The following is a 20,090-nucleotide window of genomic DNA, read 5'->3' on the forward strand; positions in this document are numbered from 1 at the left end:
CAGCGCTAAGCTCCAACCCAATGAAGTATATATGTATGTATATTTTCGATCAGTATCGACAGTCGAGTCGATATAGCCATGTCCGTCTTTTCGTATGAACGAGTGCATCTCAAAAACTAAAAGAGATAGAGCTATAGGATTTCGCATGGAGACTCCTATTGCTAATTTTTGTTAATTTAAGGGTGGAAGAGATGAGTACCGGGTATAATATAGCCAGGAAACTTTACTATAGCCGTCCATTCTTGTTTTCAGTTAATTTTCCTTAATTTGCAGTGCGTACACTGAAGGTAGAGAGCGCTCATTTGTCAAAATAATAATTGAACAATATTTGTTTGATTTAATGCCAGAGCAAGAAATGACACAATAAAAACAATGATGGCTTTATATTATTTAATAATTTTTATTTATAGTACCTCACTTTAAAAATTATGTTATACCAATATTACATTAAATGTTTGTTTATTACATGGGTTTTCGCTATTTGCCGGATGTTACATGGATTTTTTCTCAGTGTGTATGGTGTACTTCATCGTCTTGGGTTTTACATTTACGGTTTATAATAGATATTTTTGCAGTATACGCATATTTGATAATCCAAAATGTGCTATAATATTGTGTGGTTAAAGGTTACTCTTACACGTTTAGTTTAGCTTAAAATTTTAAATGTAATATTTTATTATTTTTACGCTTCTGTGAAATTGCCTTCATTTTTCGCATCGTTCCGTTCCTCATAGTTTCCACTCTAAGCTGGTTGGGTTCATTTTTTAATTGCTCTGGCGACAATTTTAACAAAGTTATTATGATATTTTGTTTTGTTGTTGATTTAACTCTTGTAGATGCTAATTCGTAGGTTTTAATTAATTTACAATGATATACAGTTTCGCTATAAAACATAATGAATCCAACTAAAAATAATAGGAATAGAATTAAATTATGTTGAGTTTAAGGTAAGCATATTGCATTCAGTTCTACGGGTCTATAACGCTAAAATAAATTAATTTGAAACATTTGATTTTTTAAATTTCAGATACTTTTCGTCCCCTGCTACCTCGGCTAACAATAAAGAAACTATTCAAATGTATTTACAACAAATTTATATTATTTCTTCGGACACGTGTTCGGCGTGGAGATGAAACCAAAACTAGTTGAAGTTACTTCAGATGGGGGATCCTAAAGATATATATTCGCTACGCTAGTGGAAGCTATTATACATGTTTTTCATAATTTCGTTTTTATTTCCAATATTTCAAAATTCAAAATATTTAATTTCTTCTCTCGACATTGATACAGTTTTTAAATTGTTTTTTTTTTTTTGGGAATCTATAACCGCTTGAAAGTGTTTCGCAAATATCGTAATTACTTTAATTTGATTTTCCCCTTTTTTTGTAATTTACTAATTTATAAGAAAATTGTACAGGTTTTATGTATCCATCTATATACGTGTGTGTATTTATTGGGCTTGCTTTCTTACATATGTTCTAAATCTTTGTTTTGAATGCGATTTCGAAAGGACAATATTTAGTGCTTAACATTAACAACGATTGCGGCTAACTTGGGCTGCTTCTGTTCCTGGTTGTCGCTCTGGTTTTATCAAAAATACATTTCATTCCATGTGTTGTTTCTTTTCCTTCAGATCTACACTTAGCATTGGCTACATTTATTCCTTAATTCAGTTGAAATCAAATCAAACGATAGTTGGTTGCTTCAGGGCGCTTTCAGTGAAATTCAAATAACTCTTCTTCTCGAACTCTCCGTCGGTTCTGCCTACTTTCTAATGGTTTTAATAGCTACGACCTTGATAATTTGGTTTAATTCTACTTTTAAGGTATTCTCCTGTTCCTCTCCTCTATCCTCTATCCTGTCTCCTCCTCTATGTTCAAACAGTGTGTGGTGGTTATAAAGCATTTGATTCATGTCATCGGGCTTGGGCATTGGACAGTTTTAGGCGCACTCTCAGTCTCACACTAAACGACACTAAAACTTGATTAGAAGAGGGGCGGGCGTGCGGGCGGGCGGTGGAGGAAAACTAGAATTCAATGTTCGGCGAAAATCGCAAGTCAGAGGATTACAACTATTTAAATATACATTTATAATTTATATATGTATGTCCATCGATAACAAGGTGCTGCTCAAAAGTGCGAGCCCAAAACTTAATTCAAAATCTTTCGAGCCTAGGCAAAGCAAAATTCATTTTTCTCCTACAGATCTAAGGTATGTGTATGTGTGTGTGTTGTGTGTGTGGGTGTGTGTATCCTTCTCTCCTACTTACTGATCTTTTCGCTTACGTGGCTAAAACAAAGGACTTTGAAAACCTATACCTAGTACATCTAAGTTTCGTATAATGTAGATAAAGCATATTTCTCTCGGTTTAAATATTTACATTTTATACACATCTCGACTGTGTAAGTAATGTCCTTTTCTCTAGTTTAACCTTTGTGATTGGTTGGTTTCTTCTCTATATCGCAAACTATATCTTCTCTTGCCCTTCGGGGGTCGATAACTCTCCTCTAACTGACTGACTACTACTCCTGCTTGGACAACAGCAAATGGAATCGGCGCAGCTGCCGCTTCCAGTGCTTGCAATTAAATCTAAACTTGATGTCCTTGGGCCCGGCCTGCTCCTCGTGGTGGACCTGCTCTCAACGCTTCTGCTTGCCGGCTTTCTTGCGCTTGCTGGTGCCGGTGGCCGCCGTCGGGGCAGACACCGCCGGTGGTGGGGCAACGTTGCTGGACGGCCCGCTCACCAGCGCCGAGATGCTGGCAAAGGGCGTGCTGCCACTGGTACTAGGACCACCTCCTCCCCCTGCTCCACCACCGCCCGCAGTGCTGCCCATTAGTGCTGCAGCATGCAGTGATTCTCAACTACGCTCCGGCGTTCCGTGGTGCTGATAGATCTGCTGGAGCTGCTGCTGCTGGCTGTGCACCACCTGACTGCTCGATGTAACCACGTCCTGTTGCATGTGTTGCGGATGGTGTCCCGGATGGGGAGACTGCTGCTGCTGCTGTTGCATGTGGACCACGTGCTGCTGCTGCATGTGCTGCGGCGTCGGTGGTCCCTGGGGCGTGCTGTGGTGCTGCGGCGTACTGTGATGCTGCGGCGTTGGCGGATGCGGCGAGGGACTGTACGGGAACTGTTGCTGCAACATATGCAACTTTGCATAAATAAATTGGTTATCTAGGTTAGTCAAAGCTGGCATTTGTGTGTGTTCTTGTGTGTTTAGACAAAGCAAGTGTGTGACTGCGTTTGAAGTCTGTGCTTGTGTTTGGTCTTTCAGCTGGGCTTTAGCTTCTGGCTGGAATACGTACCGAATTCTCCTGGCTGTGCTCGATAATCTCAATGCTGCCGGTGGTGTTGCCCGAGGTGTTGAGCAGCGCCACGCCACTCGTGTTGGCCACCACGTCGTACTTGCCGCGCTTGAAGCGTCCATATAGCGAGCTGTAGGGCAGGTTGTAGTGAATGGCCGCCTGGTTGATGGACATTTGGCCGACGCTGCGGGGGGTTGGTCACTTTCGGTTAAAGACTCCACACACACAAAAGGTCAAACAAACACTCACCGCACTGAGTTCAGGGCCTCGTTCATGGCATCCTCGGACCAGGGTGTTGGATTCGAGCGCGATAGCTCGATGCCCTCCCGCTTGCAGCGTCCGTAAAGTGTTCCTTTTGTTCGGGATTGGAGTGAAAACAATGTATTAGTGGTATAGCCTTAAAAGTTTACACAAAAGGCTCTCCATTGATGCCAAAATGAAGAGGCCTTTGCATAGCAATGCTTATAAAGGCCAAATAATCATATTATTTTACATTATTTTTTTTTATAGAATTTCAAATATTTTAAATAGACTGTTTAAATGTTTTTGTATTAAATTTAAACAATTTAACCAAAATTAGAGGAGAATTAATATAAAACTAAGTGATATTTTATTTAAAAAGAATACATGGAAACAAATAATAGCTATTTTTGTTGTTTCAGTTTAAGATCATCTCCTTTAATCAAAAGTCTTTTGCCATGAGCTAGGATCTCAGGTATATAAAATTGGTAGTTTTTTAAAGGCTCTTGCTCTAATAGCTTATAGAAATAATTATATGCATTAGTTGGATTAGGATATAGAGTAGAAAATAGACTCTTTATCGACATCTCGGAGGTGTCCGCCTCAGATCAAAACAGGAAACAGAGCTAGTCTGTTAGGTTTCTTCGCCTCCACCTAGGGAAGACCCCTAAGGATTAGTCTATTAGGAAAGACGCACAAATACAGTAACATAAAAACACATTCTAAGTATGTGGCGGTTTCTAGATGAAACCTGGCTGCCGTCTTAACTCAACAATACATAATCTTAGTTGGATTACAACTAAAAATATCCAAAAGTTTCCCAAAAAGCTGTTTAAAACTATAAGGAATTGAACTGAATTTATAAGGACAAGTTACTATTTTTAAACTATGTTTTTAAGCAAGCAGGTTTATCCTAAATATTAATTCTTTTAAAGATACATAGATCCTTAAAAGTTCTTAGCATCTGGAAAATGTTAATAAAACCCCCACCGAGTAGATAACAATTCAACGATGAAGAAGCAATGGAAGTTACGAAAGGGAATCCAACGATTGGATTTCGACATCCAACGATTGGATTTCCGGGCGACTCACCTGTAGGTATGCCAAACTCAGCACTGGCTTTCTGGACCGATGTATTGCCCGCCCGTATCGCCTCCAAGGCGCGCTCCAGATCATCGGGCGTCCACGTGGTTGGGGCGGCGTTGAAGGGAGCCGCCAGGCGGATGCCCTCCCGCCGGGCGATCTTGTAGAGCGTCGAGGAGGGGATGCCGAAGGCCTTGGACGCTTTGTTCGCGGATATCTGACCCGAACGCAGCGCCTCCAAAGCATTCTGGAGAGCATCCTCGTTCCAGGACTTGGTGCCGCCCTCCTTCTTGGGCGTTTCGATGCCCAGCCGATGAGCGCGTTGCCACAAAGTGGTCGATGGGATGCCATAAATGGCGGACGCTTTCGTCAGGCTCATGTTTTGGTTCTTTAATGCATCTAAAGCTGAATTCATATCATCTTGTGTCCAAGCTTTGGGACCATTAAACTGACCTTTCTCGCCAGAGCCAGAGCCAGCACCACCACCCATGCCCCCACCGCCACCAGCACCGCCGGGCCCCGGCCCGCACACGCTGCCCCCCAGACCACCGTGCTGCTGATCCAAATTCGTGTAGTGCGGCTCCTTTTGATCGTGCGGCGAGCCGTTGGCGATCATCATAGAGTCCTCGCTCGTGTCCGAGTTGTACATGTCTGCCAATCAAGATGGTATAGTTAGAATCATCACTATCATTAGAACCTCATATCGAACACTCACCCATGTGCCCCGTGGACATCATGTTGACAATCTCTGGCGTTATGATCATGCCCGGCTCGTGCTTGATCTGGCTCGGGTCGATCTCCATGACGGTGGCGCCTCCGATATCGGCGTGCGACACATGTCCCCCATGCTGGCCGTGCACTCCGGCCGCTGCTGCTGCTGCCGCTGCGGCCGCCGCTGCTGCCTGCTGCTGTTGCTGGTGGTGCTGCTGCTGCTGTTGCTGCAACTGGCTCTGGGCCAACAACTGCTGGGCATGCAGGTGTTGCTGCTGCTGTTGTTGTTGCTGCTGCTGCTGTTGCTGCTGCTGCTGGGCCTGGTGATGGGCGTGTTGCTGCTGGGCCTGGTTGAGGGCATGCTGCTGGGCAGCGGCCAGGTGCTTGGCCTCGATCACCTCGCTCTTGATGTGCACCAGATTGGAGTTGCTTTCGTCGCCGTGGTGATGCGAAATGGAGTGCATGGGGGACTGGTCGAGCCGGTGGATCTGATGGGCCAGGTGATTGTCTATGTCGAGCGGTTCGGTGGGGTCTAAGGGGAAAAATTCATAAAATATATTAGTTAAAGACTTTAAATTTAATAAAATTTGTTAAAAGATAGTTAAGATGAAGATAAAATACTTTTATTTTTAAAATAACCCCCTTTTTCAGGATGAAACTGTTATATTCATGCCCGGTACTTGGATACGTGCGCAAGTATCGGGTATCTTTAGTCGAAAAACTCAACTAAGGTCACACTTTCTCGCTTTTTAACAAAAATAATAAAACTAACATATTTGCCAATTAACAAGCTAAACTAACAAATAAAAAAGCCCGAGTCTTATACCGATATGGCTAATAATATTGTTTTTGTATATTATCCCGGGACTAGTGTCTGGATTTATTTAGTCGAAAAACTCAGCTAAGGTCACACTACCTTGTTTTATACCAAATTTACTTACAAATAATGGATTTCAGGTCTAATATGGGTTATGACATATCATCTATCTTACAGGAGTTATAAGAACATCCTCTCAAACATAAACCTTTAAATACATTTTTAAAAACAAAAAGTTCTACCAAAATATGATGATATTTTATCCAAAACTAAGAAATTAAATCTCATAAAAGACCTTCTTTATATATGGAGTATTTTTTTATTATCTTGTCTATTTGTTGCGTTCTTTTAATAAAGAAAGTTAAAACATACGTAAAAAGAAAGTTTAAACGTAATAACGTTTATAGTTCCCTAATCAAAAATCTGAACATCTTACTATAGTTTCAAGCCCTATTTTTTCTTCATTTAATATTATCCTTCATTATCTTCTGTATGTATTATGTTCATTGGAGTAAAAAATAGTTCATAAAAAAACAAAAATAATCAACTATTCTTCTTACTAGTTCCTTCCCGTATTGTTACCATATAACCTTAACCTTTATAAAGCCAAACCCAATATACATACATCCATGAAACCCAATAGTATAAAAACCCAATGGCTACACTACCAATTACTCACTTGATAGATCGCGTGTGTCCGTACTAGGATTGCAGGACAGATCGACATGTTCCGTGACGGTGACTGGGGTGGCGGATGGTGCTGGTGGCTCGGGTGTGAAGTCCAGGAATCCCATGGACACGCCCAACAGGCCGCCGTTCTGCAGACGGATGGAAATGCATTTCAAGGAAAGAGAGAAGCGGAATGTTTGGTTAGCAAGTGATTAGAGCCCTCCCCCCCACATAGGGGGGAGGAGGGATGAGGTCTCTGACTAACTAACTGAGAGAGTAACTGGGATATGATGCTCTCGCATCCAACTAACGAAGCCAACTTACCATGCCCATGCCTAAACTAGTCATATTTTTTGTATCTTTTCCGTCGCGCGCTACTACAATTTGTGTGACGATGGCTTGGCCGGAGGATGTGACGCCGCTCACGCCCGCAGCATTGTTCGAGGCGCCGGATGAATTGGATGCCGGCGAGGCCACCGACTGCTCCGTCTTGCAGATCTTGTTCGGCTTGTTCTCGTGCTCGTGGTCGTGCGAGTGTGGATGCGAATGCGAGTGCGAGTGTTCGTGGTCGTGTCCGCCGTGCTGCTGGTGTCCGCCGTGTCCGTGTCCTTGTCCTTGTCCGCCGTGCTCGTGATCGTTCTCGGTGTCCGATTCGTCACCGTTCCCGGACACTGGTATGTAGTTGCCGTCGGCCGTCTGCTGCAGGCTTACAATGGATGCCTGGTTCTGGCCCTGGATGAGAATCGTTTGGGAGTGGTGGTGCGCCGGCTGGGGTTGCTGTTGCGACGAGCCGCTCGATCCCGCTCCGGAACTAGATCCGCCGGGGGGTAGCTGCAAGTCGGGCGACTTGGATCGCTTGAGCCGCGACTTGCGAGGCGTGGGCTGCAGGCCCGATGCTGACTGTCCGCCGGCAGAGCTGCCACTGCTGGCCGTGGAGCTCAGTAGCTGTCCGGCTAGGGGGATGGCGCCTCCGCTGCTCACTCCGTGTTGCGTCAACAGGCCGCCACTCAGTTGCTGCTGGGCATGCACCTGCTGTTGCTGCTGCTGCTGCTGATGTTGCTCCTGAAGCTGAGCCTGCTGCTGCTGCTGTTGCTGCTGCTGTTCGAGGGATGGCGAGGGTGCCCCGGGAACAATGGTGGCATTCACTATGTTGCCAACAACCGCCTGCTGGATGTTCTCCGACACGGTTATCGTCGCTGTGGCTGCGTCGTTCAGGTCATCCGCGTTCTCCGCAGTCTCGCAAAGTCCTTTGATTTTCAGCTGCTCGGCGGTGCGCAAGAGGCCCTGCAAGGATTCCAAGGAGAAGATCACGATTAGTCTAATTTGTAAGCTTTTCACATAAGATTCGGTGGTCATCTCCCTGGACAATTCACACGTTTTCAATATAGAATCGAGCTTCAATCGGTTTGATTGAAAAATTGCCTATTTCTCGGAGAGATGAAAGAGTTCCAAGGACCACGCCCATGTCCAGACACCCAGGGGAATACAAAGCAGAGCTTAGGTGGACACCATGGAGTGTGTGTGCTTTTTTTCGGGGCGACTGTTTGTCCGTGGGGCTGTGTGACAGTCATTACGGCGTCGCTTGTCTTGGCATGGCCACCAGTGTCCACTGGTGTCCGGAGAGCTGCTGGCCAACCCTTCCCGGCCAGCAACACTTTCGCCGCCGGCAGCAGCGACTCCGCCCACTGGTACACGGTGGAAAAACGGGGGTTTCCTTCGGATATTAAAACTAGTTTTTTTTTTTAACCTAACTAGGGAGATGGTTGAGGAGTGTCTTCCTCGAACTACCTAGTTTTTATACATTTTTTGATTACATTTTTCTCACAGTGCACCCTCTCCTCTCACTCCCCACTGCAGTTGGCAGTCGCCGCAGCAATTGGACAGACAAATATTTACTTCAGAAGTTCTTCTTTCTTTTAAGCAGTGCCCCAGCCCTCCCCTCCACCGCCCTCTCCCTCTCCCCATGCATATACATATATATATTTTTTTCCATGCTTCGCATTTTAAATTAAAAATACGGAAAAAACACTACGGCTCACGCACACTCCGCTGGAGCTGCAGAGCAGTCTCCGGAGGAGGAGGAGGAGGAGGCTGCTGAAGAAAAAATTCTTATTACCGCCTGGCTGGCAAATGGAAAGGGGGTTGGGCGGGGGATGGGATGGGATGGGTGGGGGTTGGGTGGCGGACGAGGTCTCCTGGCGAAACAGAAAAGAAATTAAGGCAAAAATTGAGTAGGTTGAAATTTGTGTACCCGTTCCTTCGGTTCGCTCAAGCCGCAAAGAAATGTCACCCCTCGCCCCGCCCACTCCCCCTTGGGTCCACCTACAGTTGTAAAAAAAAAGAAAAGAAAAAAAGAAAAAAAAAAAAGAAAAGAAATCTTTCCTTCTTCGACAGGAGGGAGGAGGTCCAGCAGATGAAGAATCCTTCGAATAAATGAAAGAAAAATTTTTCCTCCTGTAGATGCAAATGGCAGGCGCCGGAAACGGAACTGCAAAGGCGAGGGCGGAGAGGGCCGAGGAGGGGGTGTGCCAGGAAAGGATGCATGATTGCTTGGCTATGGGAGTGTGTGTGTGCGAGGATTTCGGACCATGGACCATGGGCTGTGGTCGCCAACGCCACTTGCTCTGCTCATCAACGCCGCCAAGACTTTCGTCCTTCGTCCCCTGCCCTCCACCGCCTCCTCTACCTCCACCTCCTCCTCCCCCTTCCTATTTATTTATTTAAGTTCAAAAGAAGGAAAAAAAGTACATAACAAATTTACGCAACTTTTTTCGCAGCGTTTCTTGGCCCTTGCCGCACACTTTATTAAAAACAACAAGAACAAAAAGCGAAATGGAATAAAAAAAAAAAAAAAGAAAGGAAGGAAAGGGGGTAGAAGGGCCCAAGAAATTAAGAAGCAGCGCCAAAGAGTTCGGCTCAGAAATTTAAATAAATTGTGGGCAGAAGTGGGCGGGGCAGGGGCACGAACCCAAGGCGACCCGATCCCGATCCCAATCCTTGTTGGCACATTTTTTTTTTCCTTCCACTGCCACTGCCACTCCCACTGCCTCTCCAGCCTCTGGGTTTCCATTTTTTTTTTCTCATCTTCGAAGCAGAATTTTTCCTTGTTTTTAATTACGACAACGAGAGAGAACACAGGACGCTCTAATGGCCGTGAGGGGCTCACCCGGACTTCGGACTTTGGACTTCGGACTCTGTCCGGGTCTTATGTAAAGCAATACATATAGGAGTACGCCGGAAAAAAGGCTGCGTGGCCAAGTCCTGCCAAGGAAGTTGAAGAAAAAAATTGGCATTGGGCTGTGCACACACACTCCAGCACACACACAACCAGGTATACATATATATGAAGCCGAAAAAACAAGCTCTGGAAAAAGGATCCAAGGAAACGGCAGAAGAAAAATCACAGCCACCGCCACCGCCACCCACTCTGGACTGGTTTTGATAATCCCCCACTGCAGATTCCAATTAAAAACTCTTCATGTGCTAAAGTCAAATCAGAGAGATGGAGAACAGGAGGAGAAGAGAGTCCAGAGAAGCTTCTCCGCCAGCCAATTCCCATTCCTATTGAAATTCTAACGCAATTAGTGCATGAAACTAAAGCGCCAATGCTGCGTATGAGTGATATATAGCTTAAGAGCCACAATGGAGTCTCAGTTCAGGTCTCAGGTCTCAGGACCCTGTCTCTTGGCTAAAACAGAGTCCAGTCGGGCATAATTGAAAAGCTGGTCTCAGGCTGACAACAACAGTGGCAACAGCGACAACAAAAACTAGATGAAAGCTAAAAAAATGAGCCATCAAATGGTTGGTAAAGAAAAATCGCACACCCACTGCCCCCCAGTGGCAGGAGCAGAGGAAGGGGCATGGGCAGGGGGCAAAATGCAAAAAGGCACAAGCCACGCTGATCAAAGAGGCAAAATCTGTCTGAACCATAAACGAACGGGCTCCGATAGGCATCAATGCGACCATGAATGCACAAAAGACGTTGCCTAAGAATCAATTAAAAGCTGGCATCAATGGCATTACGCTTTCTAGTTTAGTACAAATTTTATGATAGATTCCAAGATTTTGCACCTTTTTCAAGGGCCTTGGAGGCCTTTTTTAAGGTTTAAATTTTAAAGAGTTAAAGTTTACTTTTATTTTTTCAAATTAACCAAGGGTCTAGGGTCTGGCATCCTCAAGAGCACATTTAGGGCCTAAAGGCCGTTTTTTTTACTATTATAAAGGCCTACGTTTTTTACTATTACATTATATTTTTTTATGCATTATTATTTTCTATAACTATGTATTTTGTATATTTTGCTTTTCCATATACTTTATTGGCTTTTTTTGAAAATTGAATTGAACGATTTTTAACTATCAAGAAACCCGGTACTATAATATTTTGTTCCTGTTTGTTACTTTTCGTTATTGACCTAGAATTCCTAGAAAAATTATTCCTTTTGTCTCAAATTTGACTATTCAATACCGGCTACTTCCCTTATTCCCTTTAGAAAGTCTCCCCTCTAGAGTTCCATAACGTATGTATTTAAAGTTTCAACACTTCCCTTCAATGTACACCTTTTAATATTAACTATATAATACCCGGTACTCCTCTGTTACGATTCCCCAAATTACGGCAAGCTAAGTTCCAGATTCTGCCTTCTTTGAATGCATTTAAGGAGCTTCACTATATCCTTGAAATTGACTCCTTTTATCTTAACTTATAATTTTATTGTAATGGCTATATCTCTAGTATCTCTAGGCCTCTGATATAATCTCTTTCCTAAAAAAACAATATATCCTTTAAAGTTAAAACTATTTCGTCTTGACTGTACGACACCCGGTACTCCTCTGCTCCCCTTCAACATTTTTGGGCCAGAACTTTAGGATTGTTTTGTTCTATCTATCATCAACTCATTTAAAAATGTCGAAATCTAATTGATTTTTAGTGTGATGTAATACTGTTACAAAAAATGAATGAAAAACATCTAAAAATACTCCCCCCACACCATTTCGAACCATTTAAAATCCTTCGGACTAGTTACCCCTGTAATCAGCTTTTCCAGTTTTTTTCTTTGAAGAAAGAGACTCTTTCTTGGAACAACGCCTTTCTATTATGCATCCCCGTATTCGGCCGTCAAATAATCTCGATGGGACACTTAAGCCCTTGCTTCCGAGCCCAGCCTCGGTCTCAGGATGTCTCAGGTACAGTCTCAGGCAGAGATTCTAGCCAAACATGGGCCTGCCAGGACAACACAAAAACGGGAAAAAAAAAGCCAACAGGAAAATCGATAATTACTAATGTAACTAAATACAATTAAAAGCACAACCCAAAAAAAAAATGGCACACAAAAGGGAAAATCGCGGCTGCCTCATACAGAGACAAATGAGCGGAAGGAAGAACAACATCGAGGATGACGATGGCGGTGGGCGCTGGGAGTGAAAAGTACAAGGGAAAAAATCGGAAAAAAATGCGCTTACTTACAGCCCAGTTGGCAAATGGGCAACCCAGGATGCTACCCATACCAGGGACCTTCTTCCCGTGCTTCTGCCCCTGGCCGGCCACACCCCGAGCCACTGCCATCAAAGACAATGGCGGGCCCATTCAAGGGTTTAAAATTTCACCATTTGCATTTTTTTTTTCGCCTCGAATCCTGTACAAACCCAGGCCCAGTCCACACTCTGCCGCCCAGTAATTTCATTTCATTTACCATTTTTTATTTCTATCCTTATCTGGGTCCTTATTATTTTTTCCCTTCCCCATTTTTTTCCCATTTTTTGGCTGCATTTGTCACTGGAGTGAAGTATAATTTTTGGGAGTCGAATCGCAGCTTGATTAAATGCCCATTGAAGATGAACGATTTTGGTCGCCTTTGCTGGATCTGGCAAGAGGCAGATTACACGCCAAGGAGGCATCTCAGCAGGATTGTAACTGAATCTGAAGTACATGTCACCATTTGTCTATATCGAGACCCAGACCCAGCCGCCCACGCCCAAGGGTTGAAGTTTTTGAAGCGTCGAGAAGCAAAATAATTGCATGCAAATGAGCCACTGACGTGCTGCCCGGGCATCTACATAATCCCACCAATGCCGATAGAGGTGGCGGTACGAGGGTGCGGTATCTGGGAAGAAGCATCCCGGGATATACAGAAATCTTGCATGGATTTGCATTTTGACACGTTTCCTGCTACAAAGTAGGATTTGTGTCCACATCGATGAGTCAATAAGGGCAGGAAAGTTCAACCTTCTTAGGTGATTAATAGCAATATTTACCCTTAAATTGGTTCCCATTTTTTAGAAGTTAATATTAGGGATTTTGTAACAAAAGTATAATGTTAAATAGTATCATTTTAAATAGGTCATGTTAAATAGTATGTATAATTGATTCCATAGAAACTCTTGATTTCATGAAGGATTTATATGATTGACATTCTGATATGTCTACCATTGGTACTTGGTACCATTGGTACTAGTTGTTTCATATAAACCTCAATGTTACCAAGAAATTTTAGAGAAGTTGTGTTTTTTTTCCTTCTTTAAACTAAAAAGACTTCTTAAAGTCCTTGAAGAACCAAAGATTTACTGTCTTTACTCCAACACACCTTATCCAAGCTATAACTTTGTTTGAATCAGGAATCACCCTAAACTAATAGACGCTGCTCTATTATATACGGCTAAAATCGTTAGAGTTATAGATCTGAATGGAAGGAATGGATGGAATGGATCTGAATATGGATAGGATATTCAGACCGATATGGATCAGGATATAGAACAGTGGTGCTCACACAAACAGTCCCATGTTAAAGTTGCCTTTTTGTTCGATAAGGTAGAATTCTCCCGTAAACTAACATTTTCAGTCGTTTTACAGTGCTAAATGTGTCGGTGTACATAAAGAGGCTGGGCAGAAAAATCCAACCCCATAGGATCGAGTGGGCACCACTGATAAAGAGTAATACGGTAGGAACCATTGAGAAACCCACTCAATAATTAGAAAAAATAATGGAATATAGACTTCAGTTTTTATACATGAAAACATTTTTTTAGGGAGTAAATCAATTAAAATAAGAATAATAATTCTTACCACCACGACCAATTATTTTTCGGAATTAATAGTAAAGTGAGGTACTATTTGAAGAAAAGATAAGGATAATCGAGTTGTTTGATCAATGATGTTAATTTTGAAAGACTTTTTATGGAAAAACCTATGTTTATTTCTATAGTTCGCCTATTATTTTTCAATTCGAAATCCCAATCATTACAGTATAATCTCAAACCCCCAACACCAAAGATGACCACTCACTACCAATAACCATTTCGCTTCGAATCGTTCGATATTTACCTGCAACGAAAAAAAGAGAAAATTTGCAAATTAGTACAAATGTATAATTAGGTTCGTAAAAATTATAAAATATTTATAAAGCAGATAAGATGGGGGAAAAAGACAGTAATAATATTTAAAGAATACGAATAGCACACGGATGGATCCCCGGAGGCGAAAAGGGGAAATCGATGAAGAAGACTAGGAAGGGGAAACTTTTCGAAAGCGGAACCAAACCAGTTGGGGCCGCTTCATCTGATGGTTGGTTGAGTTGCTGCCTGATCATCAATATGGAAACAAAATGGAGTCGGGCCATGCCAGAGCCACTCGGAGTTAACAACTTTGACTAATTGCCTCGGCCGCCAATAGACATCCAAAGATACTTGCCACAAAGCAAACAAATTGCCAATAATTACGGCATGTTTGCTGAGAAGTCAATGTAAAATCAAACATAAACTAGAATTTCGCTGAGATTTGCGATTTTTAAGAGCAACTTCAATCACAGAAAAACAAAAACGGAGGAGGAGGAGGATGAGTGGAAATAAAGGAAAATTGGTGAGCAAGTAAATTACGAAATTGCTGATTGGAATACACTGACACAAAGGTGTTAAAGAGAGACAGCGACCCGGGGAGTGAGTGACCAGCAATAAGGTCCAAAGAAAAGAAAGAGAAACAAAATCAAATATTCGCTAGCTACAAAGGTTTATTGAACTTTTTTCGACGTTTCGTTGGCTCTTATTATGGCTCCATTATAGAGATGTTGTTTTTGTCGTTATTGTATTGTTGTTTTTGGTTGGGTAAGGTGTGCGCCAAAGTTATAAAATCGGCTAACAACAACAACAACAACTACCGTACTGACGCATATTAATGAGCTTTGCAAGCGACGCGACTGTGTGAGTGCGCGTGTGGAAGGTATGTTCATAGCCAATTAACGGAGGCAACAAAAAATGCCAAAAAAAAACCTATTGGAAATGAGGTGGAAAGAAAAACTCAAAGCTCAGCCAAATATCGGGAGATAATCCAAAGTACTCACTTAACGGTAACAAAAATCCAGGCTAGATCTCAGCAAAACAAATGCAAGGGGAGAACATGCTCCCACACGTCATCAAAGTAAAAACAGAAAAATGCATGAATGAACGGTAACCGCTCTTACACTCGCCATCCCACTCGCTCGCAATGTGTGCTTAGGGGCGCGACTTTTGATATTGAAATAGACCGAATGAATGAATGAGTAGTGAGTGAGTGAGTACGGAATACGGGGAAAGGAGTGCAAAGGAAAAGCATGAAAACATACAAAAAAAAAAAAAACAACATAAATTGATAGACCCAGAACGTAAAGAGCCAGAGCAAAGCAAAGTAAATGCTAAATTCCATGAGCAAAACAGAAACACAAAGTAACAAAAAATAATCATAAAAATACTTAACACACACACACAGGCACACACATAGAAGGAGAAGGGAGACCAAATAAAAGAAAACGACAACGAAAACAACAAAAAAGTAAAAGTTGAATTTTTCCAAAGAAACTGCAGAGCAAAACAGAGAATTGCGCGAAAAATAATAATAATAAAAATACCAAGGCGAGAGGGAGGGGGAGCGAGAGAGGGCAAAGGAGAATTGGGGAATAGCGGAGGGCAGACACAAAACAAATAACGTGTGGGAGAGTAAGTAGAGTCGGTGAAAAATATATGACAAGAAAAAGGGGGGCCATCGCCATCGCCAGGACAGGGCGGGAGGGAAGGGAAGGTGTGACGCAAGTACGCGTCAGACAAGCAGACGCAGCAGAAGCAGAAGCAGAAGCAGCGCAGCAGCAGCAGCCATTTTATGGCCCTGTCTACGCGACGACCAGGGAAGAAAGGCAACAAACCAACAAACCAGCACAAGAAGTATAGAAAACGTCTCAGACGGAAAAAGCGAAGGAAAAAGGAAGCAACTTTCAGTCAAAAGCCATGAAAAAAAGGGGGGAGTCCTGCCCCCCTCCACCACTCCTGGCCAACGAAACATGTGAGCCAAGAAGTTGCACAAGTGCCGACACACACACACCACCACTCCACCACATGCCCCACCGGAGTAGCCTAGAGTGGGGCTTATTACAAGTAGGAGATGAAGAAATGTAAGCAGCTGTTCTCGCAAGCCACCAGCTGGCATCTGCATGGCGTGGGAGAGGTCCTGGAAATCAGGTGAAATAACGGCAATCTGGTGGGATAAGTGTCTTGCGCGTTTTGGGGAATGCACTCCCCTCGCGAAGACAGTCTCGACAGAGCAGGAAGTGAGATATCAAAGAATCGAGGCCACATGCAGCAGCAGATACAGCTGGCAATGAACCGCGATAAGAAATCAGAGCTTACATGCGAGGGAGCAATGAAGAAATGTTGGTGACGAAGGACAATACCCTTCATTGGTGGAGTAATAGTAATAGTCTTTGGGTACTACAATTTACTAAACATAGCAGGATATTTTTCTATTGGCTTACGTAGACCAAGATGTTTTCTTAAAGACTTTTATATTCTCAAGATAGCTTTTAAATATAGCTCAAATACTTTGTTAAAACTAAACAAAATATAATAATAAAAAACAAAATTGTATCTAAAAACAAAAGATTTTTAACCGAAATAATGAATAATTATGTATTTTATTTGGTAATGATGAAAAAATTTAACAAAATTATCACACCACTTCTTAGAAATCTATTACAATTCATCAAATACAATTAAAAATTGTATGAAATCGACCTTAATTTAATTAAAAATTCTTTTTTGTAAACGATTTAATGATTATATTTAATTTTAATTAATGATTTAACCAAAAATCATACAAAAACGTATTTCTTGTCAAAATCGACATATATTATAAAAATGTGAGTTTTGTGTAAGTTATTGTAACTGACCTAATCAGTATAGTGTGATTACATGACAAAAATTTGTATTTATTTTATATTTAATTTATTATTTTTTATTGAATTAAAAAACTGTAGATTTTGCAGTATTCTGGCCAGTAAGTTTGCATTTGGAAAGCATCGGTTATTTCATAAAATTGCAGTGACGAATGTTCCTTACCAAAATCTAAAGGATTTCTTAACTAATGCCTGCTGTATTACGGGCATATTTTCGAGCTAGAAATTGAGATTCTATCTATAACTTTATTATCGATTGTGTTTCTTTAAGAACCAAATTCATTTAACACTTTAACTCCTTAGGAAAGATACATATGTATCTATCAGGGATCAGGCATGCAAACAGGCCTTAATTACAATTTAATTCCAAAAGCGTTTTTATTTTAAAAAAAGTACGAAAATTATTTAAGTACGAATTATTAGTCTTATAAAGTCTTAAGAACAAATCTGAAAGCCTAATATCTGTGTCCAGACACAACTTCTCCGCTAAACGATTCCACTCCCATCTTCTATTGGCGACTCCGCCTTGGATACACTCCTCCAAATTGCCTGCAAACTGCCTGGTAGTGTGGAATTATCCAGATACAAATCGGCAGATACAAAGCAGCAAACAATAGACTAAGCATAATGAGGGGAGGACGGACACCGGACAGTGGACAGCGGACAGCCGGACAGAACAGGAAGTGTCGGTCATTTGGTCAGAGACAGAACCAGAGAGCCGGCATATTGATTGGACATACGGCGGTATCCATCCAGGGCCAGTGGCAGGTGGGGACGGACACGAGGTGGGGGGCTTGCAGCTGAAATTGAAAACTTATAAAATCGAATCAAACGGAACCTAAAACGAAATTGAACTCGACGCTGAAGGGAGCAGAGGCATCTGGACTGGGTCTGGGGATGGGTCTGGGGATGGGGGTATGGATTTCGGATTTCGGATTGCGATGGCAGCAGATAGGTTCCACCTTCTGGCTGACTCACACACACATCGCACACACTCTGGTGGTGTATACCCAAAACACAAATACAAATCGTGAGGCTTAATATGCATGGCTGGATAAATTGCTGGCTGCCCGGAGTCGTCGCCAACATTGCTGATTGAAGGCAGTCGTCGTCGTCGTCCCAGTCGCAGTCGCAGTCGTCAGCTCAACGGAACTCTGCAAGGGTATGGGGCGGCGAAAAAGGGGGGTTGCTTCTCCGGTGGCTTGGTGTAGGGGCTGAGCCCTGCTGTCCGTTATTGAACAACATGCCATGGGGCGGCTTCAGACTCGGTCTGAGTCTCAGTGCCAGTCCCAGTCCCAGTCTCAGTCTCAGACGACAGCGACGACGATGGCGATGGCGACTCTGGCAGTCAGTCACTCAGCGAGTCTGCTTGATTGGACTCGGACGGACCTCGAAACGTGCCGATTCCCAGCTTGGATATATGCACATTAGGGTGGCCCTGGAAGCCGTGGGAAATCTAAGAGATGGCTAGGGTTTAGGTAAAGGGGTGTAAATAGTGTAAAGGGGGGACCTATGGGGAGAGTAAGGTTATAAGGCTTGAAGTATTATAAAATTCCAAAGATATAGATTTTTTTTGGATTTAAGAGGGTATTTTATAAGATTCTAGCTTGGTAGAGCCCTACACTCTATAAAAACTGGAATTCTTGTTGGAAAATATTAAAAATTTTACTAAAAATGTCCTAAATTGTATAAGCCTTTCTAAGAAATAAAATTTTCATTTTTTTTTTTTAAATATTTTATATTTTTTTTAAATACTAGGTCCACCCTAATTCAAAAGCATGCTTACGTATAAATGTATGCTTTCTGCAGCCCAGTGCTTTGTTTGTGGCTTCTCTCGGGCAAAGGTTTCGCCAGCCCTTGCACACACACACACACCCTGCTGACACACACACACTGATAGCAGTGAAATACACGGTTAATTTGCCATTTTTATGGTTTCATGCCTTTGGCCTGGCCTGGACAGTCTAAACACAGAAACCGAACCAGAGCCCCCACATCCCGCCTCCCTGGTCCCGTCCCGAGAACTTTCATAAGGCAAACTTAATACAGATTATGGCCAGCAGACCCGCACAAAGACACATACCAGCCAGAAGACATATACCGCATTTATATGCTCATCCAGACGTGTTTGCTTTTTATGTACAAATCAAAACTTTACCTCTCGCCGGAAAGCAAGAATTCGGAGGAAAAAATTACCAAATTTCAATTTCAAAATCCAAAGGCAGAGCTCTCCCTTGGGCAGTTGGGCAGCTGGCTCATGTCTGTGTGTGTGTGAGGATGACTCCTCTATATGCAAAACTTGGGAAACCAAAAAAAGAGACACTCTGGATGACGAAAGCCAAGAGGTGGAAGAGGCACCCGCAGCCACACACAAAAATCATCATCATTTATGCAGATTTCGAGGCACTGATAGCGACTGTTTTTTTCCAGGGGTGGGGGTCTTTTTTTTGGGAGAGACTGTATGTGATTTGTCTCCTATCTGGAAACCCACAGGGAGAACCCAGAACAAGCATATACTGGATACAGTTGGTGTCATAGGGTCTAGGAAGCTTAAAGTAATTTTAAATCTTTAGTAGCTAAGAAAGTTTTAAAATAATGTGTATAATATTTTAATATTATTATAATATCTTATAGTTCCTCCTTTAAACGTGTATTTTTACCTCAATCTTACATTCATGAACCACACTGTGCCCATTCAGACTTAGATATGCAAAAAATTTAAGAATAAAATATAAATAACTGGACGGTATCAGGGCCAAGCGCCGCCCACGCCTCTCCCCCGCTCGCCCTTTTCCAGCTTTTTGCAATGCAAATTCGTTTGATTTTATTTTTATTTTTGTTTTTAGGACTCGGACCCAAACGCATGCATAAAACACATAAACACACATACACACACACACCAGTTTAAAGCTCTCCATTCCGTGAAACTTTCTTTCTTTCCTGGGGTTTTTTTTTTGAAAGTGAATAAAAATAAAAGTGATTGGAACTTTTTCCGTCCGATTTATAAGCGATAACAGCCCGACCGGCCGAGTCAGTGGAATATTTTTATGCAAAAAGCATATATAGAGAATATC

General features: G+C 42.5%; 1 protein-coding gene across 3 annotated transcripts in view; it reads right to left on the bottom strand.

Moving 5' to 3' along the window:
• Positions 1–380: 380 nt before the first annotated feature.
• Positions 381–20,090, bottom strand: part of psq (pipsqueak) — a 61,428-nt gene continuing 41,718 nt past the window's right edge. Inside the window, exons 4-11 of one of the 3 annotated variants that reach the window (XM_017251288.3) lie at positions 7,151–8,110; positions 6,837–6,975; positions 5,345–5,872; positions 5,083–5,280; positions 4,639–5,028; positions 3,556–3,658; positions 3,307–3,490; positions 381–3,152 (exon numbers count right to left, since the gene is read on the bottom strand). In XM_017251288.3, coding sequence (XP_017106777.2) covers positions 2,859–3,152; positions 3,307–3,490; positions 3,556–3,658; positions 4,639–5,028; positions 5,083–5,280; positions 5,345–5,872; positions 6,837–6,975; positions 7,151–8,110 — 2,796 coding nt within the window. In that variant the 3' untranslated portion in view covers positions 381–2,858. Of the gene's footprint in view, positions 3,153–3,306; positions 3,491–3,555; positions 3,659–4,638; positions 5,281–5,344; positions 5,873–6,836; positions 6,976–7,150; positions 8,111–20,090 lie in introns of all 3 variants that reach the window. The other 2 variants (XM_017251287.3, XM_017251286.3) reach the window with 2 other exon arrangements.

Source organism: Drosophila bipectinata, chromosome 2R, assembly GCF_030179905.1.
Source record: "Drosophila bipectinata strain 14024-0381.07 chromosome 2R, DbipHiC1v2, whole genome shotgun sequence".
In the NCBI taxonomy this organism is placed as follows: Eukaryota; Metazoa; Arthropoda; class Insecta; order Diptera; family Drosophilidae; genus Drosophila; species Drosophila bipectinata.